Source organism: Arachis stenosperma, chromosome 1 (assembly GCF_014773155.1).
Source record: "Arachis stenosperma cultivar V10309 chromosome 1, arast.V10309.gnm1.PFL2, whole genome shotgun sequence".
Classification (NCBI taxonomy): domain Eukaryota; kingdom Viridiplantae; phylum Streptophyta; class Magnoliopsida; order Fabales; family Fabaceae; genus Arachis; species Arachis stenosperma.
In genome coordinates, this window is record NC_080377.1 from 7,491,459 (window position 1) to 7,499,262 (window position 7,804).

Consider the following 7,804-nt stretch of genomic DNA (forward strand, 5'->3'; position numbering starts at 1 on the left):
GTAATAAAAATTAAAATTTTAGTGAAAAAAAAACGATTTTAAAACTAAGTTAAACCTTAGGGGCGATTTTGTAAGCAAAAAAGGGTTGGGAACGAAAAAAATTTTTAACCCCTACCTTAGGGACAAAAATCGTACTTAACCCATATAATTACAATTCGAGTGAATAGTTAAATTGGTCCCCAAAAGATAGCCCGATCTCCAAACGAGTCCCCGTAAGAAAAAGATAATAGAAATTGTCCCCGAAAAATTTAAAATTGGTAACGTTAGTCCTTCCGTGAACGTTCCGTGAATTCCGTCAGTGACGCCGTTAACAGTTGCTTATGTGGCTGTCAGTGTGGCATATCAGCATGCTAGCTTGACGCAGAGTGGCTGGTGACAAGATATGTTTCCATATGTATGTCAAATTAGTCCTAGGTCTGTAAACCCTAATCCCCTCATCGTCTTAAATGCCATTGTTTGCTGCAGCATGAGATTGATTCTGCAGAGGCCGAAAATTGATGACCAATTGCACGATGGGTAGTGTAGGTGGGGGTCGCAGTCGACAAGTGTCGGAATCACACAGAAGCCATGCTTCGAGCTCTTCGCTGCGGTGGCGGAGGAAGAACTCCGACCAAGTTTGCTTTTGTGGGCTGAAGACAGTGATCAAGAAGTCTGGGACAAGAGAAAATCCTGATAGATTGTTCCATGCTTGTCCAAGGTACCGGGTGAGTTATCAATGTAGTCTTCTTGAAACTTTAAATTATTTGAGTTGGATTTTGACATTTTGGTACCCTGATATTGTGCAGAAGGGCAGCCACTGCAATTACTTTAGGTGGGTTGAGGACGACGGGTGTGAAGGATTAGAGCACTTAGGAGAAGTTAAAACTGATGCAGAAATGAAAAGTGATGCTGCTTTGTTGAACCATAACATATCTTGGAGAATGATGAGCTTAGAAGCTGAAGTAAAAGCACTTAGAATGCAACTGTATTTTGGATTAATAGTTGTGGTTGTGGTTTTTATGATTATGTGTATGTTCTTTAGTGGGAAGTGAAGCAGTTACTGTGAAAAGGATGATGTTGTGAACCTTGATAGTTTTTTGTTGTTGTGAAAACCTTGTATGTTCATGTTTCTTTACTAGTAAAAAGATTATTTACATGCAATATTGTTGTTGATCATAACATAATGTAAGCAAATCAGAATAAGCAGAATTAAAATTAAGTGAACTAGGAATAGCATCACATCATAACATCACCAATGGTGTACTAGTTTCCATTGTCTCAGATTCAAAAAATAACATTGTTTTAACATGATAATAATCCAAAAAGTAGTAGCTGACAGTTGAAAGCAGTATACCATAAAGGGCTACACAAAAAATAGGGCTATTGAAGATACCACAACTACGACATTGTTTATAAATGGTAAAATTTGGCCCTTAAAAAAGTAACAGATACTAAATGCCCTATATTTTATGTCTTCAAGTCTTGAAGTCATTCCATGTCTTTTTTTTTTTGGGAGGTTTGAAACCCGAAATTGGAACGAATATCATGAAGCTGGCAAGTTTCTTGGCTGTTGTGGGGCTGCTACCCTTGATGGTTTCAGCAGATACAGCAACTGCTCCTGGAGAGGCATTTTCGTTTGTCCTGGCCCTGGTGACATGGAGTTTTGGAGGCCTTCCTCTACTTCTAGTCTGCATCAAACAGTTATCATCATTGTCTGAAATAAAAAATAGCTACAAGTAACTAATGCTCAAATTAAAACTCTTTAGAAGATTACCTGACTGACATTGGTTATCATCATTTCCGTTTGTCCTGGACCTGGTGACATGGAGTTTTGGAGGCCTTCCTCTACTTCTAGTCTACATCAAACAGTTATCATCATTGTCTGAAATAAAAAATAGCTATAAGTAACTAATGCTCAAATTAAAACTCTTTAGAAGATTACCTGACTGACATTGGTTAAGGTGTGGGATTATTGTGTCAGTAGAAGCTGAGCATGCTGAGTAACAGATATTTCAGTCTGTTCATCTAAAGCAGTTGTTGCTACTGCAGGTAGTGTCTGTATGGGCTGAGTGTGATCTTCCTTTTCTGCTTCTGGACCAGGTGCAGGTTGTGGTTGTTGAACAGCTGCAAGCTGCAATTGCATCATCCTTGCTTTCTTCTAAGCATCGTCTTACTTTTTCTTGCTGCAAGTTCTCTTGTTGTGGCCCACCTCTCCACAGTACATGCACCGAATTGGAGCATACTTCCTTTTCATTTTTGTCTTCGTGCCAGTGGGTCCTTCATCCTTGTCCTTCCTTCTATTTGTTGTTGGTCTGCCTGGTTTAGGTTTGATAGGAGGTGGAACAGGTGCAGGAGAACCAGTTTTCTCCCATAGATCTTGTCCCTTGACAGGATTAACATTGAATTGGTATGTTCTTCTGTACGCATCTATGCTCAACCATTCGTGGCAATACTCCTCAGGCCTCTTATCATTTTTTTCTTGAATGGCTGATATTGCGTGCATACAAGGCATTCCTATATATTTCACACAAAAGAAATTCATTCAGTTAAGTATGAATCATGGTATGCATATGTAAAAAGAAATCAGTTATGAATTCAACCTGTCAACTGCCAAAACCTGCAGGAGCAAGTATGCTTCCCCAAATCTACCACCATATTAGTAGGCCATCCTTGAACTTCGTAGACTTCCTCTTTCGCATCACCCGACCAGTAGAGAGCTCAGTTTCTGGATAACTTAATAAGAGATTCTAGCCTACTTTGCTGAACTGGAGCAAGTTTTCCTTGATAACTCAGAAGCTTCAGTCTATTGTCAGACATGCTTTTCATAACCGTTCTTCGTACCTCCTCTGCCAGACTCAGAATAGGCTTACCTCTGTCATGCTTCGTCTTTGTAGTATCCATTCACAAAGAAAACGTCTAGAGTGTCTGAATCTACACCCATTAATACTTCAGTATTATCTGGTTCATAACACAGATAGCCTGATTCATCTGTTTGGAACTTTCCACCATGGTGAAATACAAAGGTCATTGGGGGACCTTCCATCTGAAACCAAAAACAGCAACACACAAAACTGATGCAAATTTTTTTCATAGAGAGGCAAAGCATATTCAACATCAACTACCAAAATGAATATAACACACACACATGCAGCTACACAGAGCACAAACAACGTTCTCAAGAATCCAAAAACAGGGTCATATCATGGATAATCACCAAAGCCCTAAGCCTGAACACATTCTCCTAAACCCTAACATTGCAAATAGTAACAATGGATTTCCAACGACAATACAACCACATTCATCAGGAGATAAAACCACAATCACTCTCACAAAATAAGAAAAGAAAGCTAACCTACCTCTCACGCAAGGCGATGGAGTGCCCTTTTCGGTTGACCAATGTCGTCGCAAACCGGTCACCAATAACTCCAGCACACTGTCGTCGTCGGTCAAGCCTGGTTGTCGCCGTTCAATGCTTCGTCTTTCTGGAGGAAACAACTAAGACGAAGGGATTGCAGTGGTTCTTTCTTTTCTTCCATTTCTTTTCAGAAGAAGGATGCAACTAGAGAGAGAATACGAAACAAGGATGAAAACCCAAGCGTTGTAACAGGGAGCAACGAAAACGACGCCTTTTAAGCCTTCGCTGACGTGTCACTCTAACGGCCAGGTCAGCATATGTTCACGCCGTTACTCAAACATTTGACGGAAGGACTAACGTTAGCAATTTTAAATTTTTTGGAGACAATTTCTATTATCTTTTTCTTACGGAAACTTGTTTGGAGATTGGGCTATTTTTTGGGGACCAATTTGACTATTTACTCATTACAATTCTATAACTGATGATGGAGGAACCAATTAAAAACGTTAAAATATAAGAACTTAATTACAAATAGAAACTATAGGCCTAACAAAATAATTTAACCTATTTATTAAACTAACATTCTATGTCAATTTTCTTTTTATATAATAAAAATTTTCAATAAACTTATATATATTACAACATCTTCCAAACTCAACAAGCATTTACAGATTTATATTACCTATTGATAAAGCCATCGATTCATGTAGCTATGACTGCTAAATTGACATTGCATCTCATTATAAAACGATGGGTTAGTGTCACACAATCTTCATTTACTTCATTAAGTCAGCAATTACTTAGTTCTTGTTTCATTCTCCAAATCCTCAGAGTCATTATTCATCTCAATGGATATCTCAGTCATATAAAAATATGCATGAGGTGCCCAGCCTACATACACAAATTGACCCCCAAAAAAACAGGGGAAAAGAAGGAAACCAATTTAGTATTAGACAACATCAATTTAAGCAAATAAATAAATAAATAACTACTCACCAGATTGTAGAGTAGGAAAGGGAAAGAGTAACAAATAACAAATTGAAGACACCACAAGTCCTGAAACAACAAATCGTTAAGATTTAATAGGAATCAATAATATTACATGTACAACAATTTCAACGGATCGTAAACGATATTTTCATAATCAATCGTGTTACGTGTACAGTAAAAATCAATCATCGGATATAGAATACATATTTAGTATCTCATAAAAACTTTTTTCCTATACTACTATAAACAAGTTTGGTTAATCGTCAAATGTAGGTTTGATTATCCTAGTAGCTAATTATTTGGTCAGAAAAATATGTTATAAACACAAATAATAACTTATTTTTGGCGTACAGATAGCATTTTTGTCTTACAATTTATTTAAAATAATGCTCGCCCATCTAAAGAATACTACGTACTGACCAATGATAGCTCCGGCAAAGACATCGGTCCAATGATGCCAGTAATCATCAACTCTAGTAATTCCAATTAGAGAAGCAATTAGTAATGGAAGCAACACAATGCATAGTTTGGCTATATGGCCCCTTCTATCAAAGACTCTGATTTTCCCAGATAAGTACCAAGCAAGAAAGGCTAGCCCAGCAAATGACCCTGCATTTGGTTTAACAATTATTAATTACCAAAAAGAATTCACATCAAATCATTTTACTAATTGATAGCATAACAAACCTTATTATGAAAATGAAAACTAACAAACTAAACATCCATGCAAAAGAGATAATTTGAATATTTCAATATGTCATGAATAGTAGTTATGAATTTAATAAAACTTCTTACTCTTTTCCATGGTCCTCTCTAACATGAAACTAACAAAATGAAACATGTTCTTAGTACTTACATGAAGTATGCCCACTTGGAAAACTTTTGTATCCTTCCTTTATAACTTTTGCAATCCCATGACAAATAACATCACCAGTCTCTTCATCAAACTCCTGAATGACAAGAATCAAACATAACAAAAAAGTGGGCACTAGTTACTTTTCTTTTTTAGCAATCTTATATCGAATAACGACGAGTAACTAGCATTTACAATTTGTCAATTTTTCCCAATTCTATGTTGGCTATCAGTGTAAAATATTTTATACACTTAGGAGTTAGGACAAAAAACAAACCGGTATTTTGTCAGGGAAACAACGCATGAAAAAGTTTGGCCGTGGTCTACCAACAGCGTCTTTGATCGCATCCGTGATAACACCTGTTACTAAGCTAGAATACATGATACCTAAGGTTCCAAGTTGAAGAAACCAAAGAGAAGTTAATTAGAATGCAGGGGTCAAGCATAATAAAAGTTCATAAATCAACAAGGGACTAAAAGATCAAAAGAAAATTACCCATGACTGCATGGTGTAAATCGTAGATATCCCTTCTTAGAAAGTAAAACCCAATAAAAATAAGAATGGGGACGAGTATAGACACTATCTGTTTCAAAAGAATAATCAACTAGTTTGTTAAACTAATCATAATAGCACTAAAGCCAACCAAAGAAAAAGAAAGAAAAATGTAAGAAACATAAGAGGCTATATAGAACAATCTTTTCTTAACAATTTTTCTTTCTTAACAGCATTTGGTTTGAAAAAAATGTTTTGTTTATTAAGAAAAACTGAAAACAACAGAACCTCATCATTCATTTTAGAACGTTTCTTTACAAAATCCTCAAAAACAGAAAATACTGAAAATAAAACATAAACCAAACGGAGTCTAGTTGCGAAACTACTTACAGGAACACCCCACATAGGTATGGTGTCTTCTTTGAATGGAAAAGTAAGATCTCTGATCATGTCTTTATTAACATAGCGATGAAAGGGTTCTATAAAATTCAAGAGTATCTCTATAGCACCAAGAAGCAGAAGAATAAGCCAATCATGCTTATGTACTAGTGCCAACTTAGGTACTGTCTGTGCAGCCATTTTATTGCTCCTAGTATATGGCTACACAAGGATTAAAATAAATTAAAATAAGCAAAAACATTCAAAGATACAATTTTTTTTATATATTATATCTGTATTTTATAAACTATATCTTTATGTTTTTGTCTTTGAGATGAAAGCTTACCATATACATCCTAAAGTATAAGCATTCTTTCTATTCTGCAATTTGAGAAGAAACCAAATAGCCAAATATTTACACTGCAATTTATGAAATAACATAACCAAACAAAAGTGACATTGAATTTTTAAGACTAATTCTGCATAGTAGTAGGTGAAGTATTAAATTACCATGACAAAATCTCAGGGTACAAATTAAACCTCTAAGAGAAAAGGTTTTATTTATAGACTCCAATATGTTTTAACAATTCTGAGGCCAGAAATTTCAATGCCTAGGAATCAAACAAGGTTAAATAAGTAAATACATTTCATTATTCCTCCCTCAATCTACTTTAATTCACTATAGTTTGATACCCTCATAATAATAATAACATGAATTTGTCCTTTAAGCTAAGAAAACAGAGCATTGAAGAAAAAATAACCAAGTAAAATTCAATAACAAAATATCAGATCTCATATACTTGCTCTTATAACAATCTATATGAAGAAGAGAAAGTGCAGAAAAGAAAAATACTCACGACAAATAGAAAGAAACATGGGTTTGTGCAAGGTTTATCCTCCTAGCAATGAACATAGATATCCATGGAGCTGGTAATTTCTGAACCAAGAATTGCTAAGAAACCAAAACTCTTAAAGACGAATGATTAGGTAACCCCATCATGCATGAAGGCATAACAAATGTATGATCAAAGAAGAGAATTAGAATTCAAACAACAAAGCTGAAAGCTGGAAAATTGGAACATTGAGAAGCAACAAAAATAAAATAAATAAATAATATGATAGAATAAGAGGCTAAAGAGACAAATAATTTAAATTATTAAAAAGTGAAACGAACCTTCAATGTTTAGAAGAGGGCATGGAGAAAGAAAAGACAAGGACGTGCGGTTTCCACATCGCACGCCAAATCCAATGTGCCAATCTTATGACGAAAAAAGAAAAAACATCCACATACATAGGATAGGGTGTGTTTGGTTTTGCTTTGGGAAGAGAGAATTTTATACGCAATTTTATACAAATTTTCAGTTACGAACGTTAATCCAAATACACATAATTCGTTTGCGTTTTGCACTTGGAGAATGATTTTAGTTACACAGCAAACTTAGTACCTAATAATAGAACATGGTTTCCCAACTAAATGTTAGTAATATCATGGCTGGACTCCTCGTTGAACACCTTGTATGCAAGCCTTTTTTTTTTAAATAATTATATTTTAACCGGATATCTTCATATTATGTTTTATAGCTAATTTTTTTTAAAGAAAAACAACCATTTGTACCGATGAACTTTATGAACGCTGACAAAAGTACCTATTAAAGAAAGAAACTAACGTTGTATCCATCAAATATGGATTCCGTATGATAAAAGTACCCAATCCGAAATTTATGTTGATTTTTTAATAAAATTCCAAAATTACCCC

The 7,804-nt window shown here is 35.2% G+C and overlaps 3 protein-coding genes across 12 annotated transcripts; 1 reads left to right on the forward strand and 2 right to left on the reverse strand.

Annotated features, from left to right (window-relative positions):
• Positions 1 to 512: 512 nt before the first annotated feature.
• On the forward strand, positions 513 to 1,031 carry LOC130974432 (uncharacterized). Its single transcript, XM_057899323.1, has 2 exons — positions 513 to 704; positions 786 to 1,031. The coding sequence occupies exons 1-2, from the start codon at positions 513 to 515 to the stop codon at positions 1,029 to 1,031; spliced, it is 438 nt and encodes a 145-aa protein (XP_057755306.1).
• A 186-nt stretch (positions 1,032 to 1,217) lies between these two features.
• On the reverse strand, positions 1,218 to 7,496 carry LOC130976229 (probable lipid phosphate phosphatase 4). Of its 10 annotated transcripts, none has more exons than XR_009084695.1 (15): positions 7,223 to 7,496; positions 6,906 to 6,985; positions 6,395 to 6,468; positions 6,061 to 6,270; positions 5,674 to 5,761; positions 5,455 to 5,564; positions 5,181 to 5,274; positions 4,745 to 4,933; positions 4,331 to 4,390; positions 4,017 to 4,225; positions 3,336 to 3,538; positions 2,580 to 3,022; positions 1,922 to 2,493; positions 1,754 to 1,835; positions 1,218 to 1,667 (listed from the first exon to the last, which is right to left on the reverse strand). XR_009084695.1 is itself a non-coding variant. In XM_057901182.1 (9 exons), the coding sequence occupies exons 2-9, from the start codon at positions 6,401 to 6,403 to the stop codon at positions 4,131 to 4,133; spliced, it is 855 nt and encodes a 284-aa protein (XP_057757165.1). In that variant the 5' UTR covers positions 6,404 to 6,429; positions 6,906 to 7,211; the 3' UTR covers positions 3,681 to 4,130. The 10 variants fall into 10 exon arrangements, 1 of the variants encoding a protein (XP_057757165.1); XR_009084685.1 differs by having other exon boundaries at positions 6,906 to 7,000; XR_009084673.1 differs by having other exon boundaries at positions 6,395 to 6,429; positions 7,223 to 7,495.
• LOC130974442 (uncharacterized) lies at positions 2,150 to 2,634 on the reverse strand. The gene is made up of 2 exons (XM_057899332.1): positions 2,580 to 2,634; positions 2,150 to 2,493 (listed from the first exon to the last, which is right to left on the reverse strand). The coding sequence occupies exons 1-2, from the start codon at positions 2,632 to 2,634 to the stop codon at positions 2,150 to 2,152; spliced, it is 399 nt and encodes a 132-aa protein (XP_057755315.1).
• Positions 7,497 to 7,804: the final 308 nt, after the last annotated feature.

Bases quoted from the DNA above. Each gene is read 5' to 3' on its own strand.
- LOC130974432 (XM_057899323.1), top strand. From the start codon at position 513: ATGGGTAGTGTAGGTGGGGGTCGCAGTCGACAAGTGTCGGAATCACAC. The intron at 705-785 runs GTGAGTTATCAA...GATATTGTGCAG, and splicing joins ATGCTTGTCCAAGGTACCGG to AAGGGCAGCCACTGCAATTA.
- LOC130974442 (XM_057899332.1), bottom strand. From the start codon at position 2,634: ATGGTGGTAGATTTGGGGAAGCATACTTGCTCCTGCAGGTTTTGGCAG. The intron at 2,494-2,579 runs GTTGAATTCATA...TGAAATATATAG, and splicing joins CAGGTTTTGGCAGTTGACAG to GAATGCCTTGTATGCACGCA.
- LOC130976229 (XM_057901182.1), bottom strand. The intron at 5,565-5,673 runs GTAATTTTCTTT...TTGGAACCTTAG, and splicing joins TTTACACCATGCAGTCATGG to GTATCATGTATTCTAGCTTA. The intron at 5,275-5,454 runs GTTTGTTTTTTG...CTTGTCATTCAG, and splicing joins GTTTCCCTGACAAAATACCG to GAGTTTGATGAAGAGACTGG.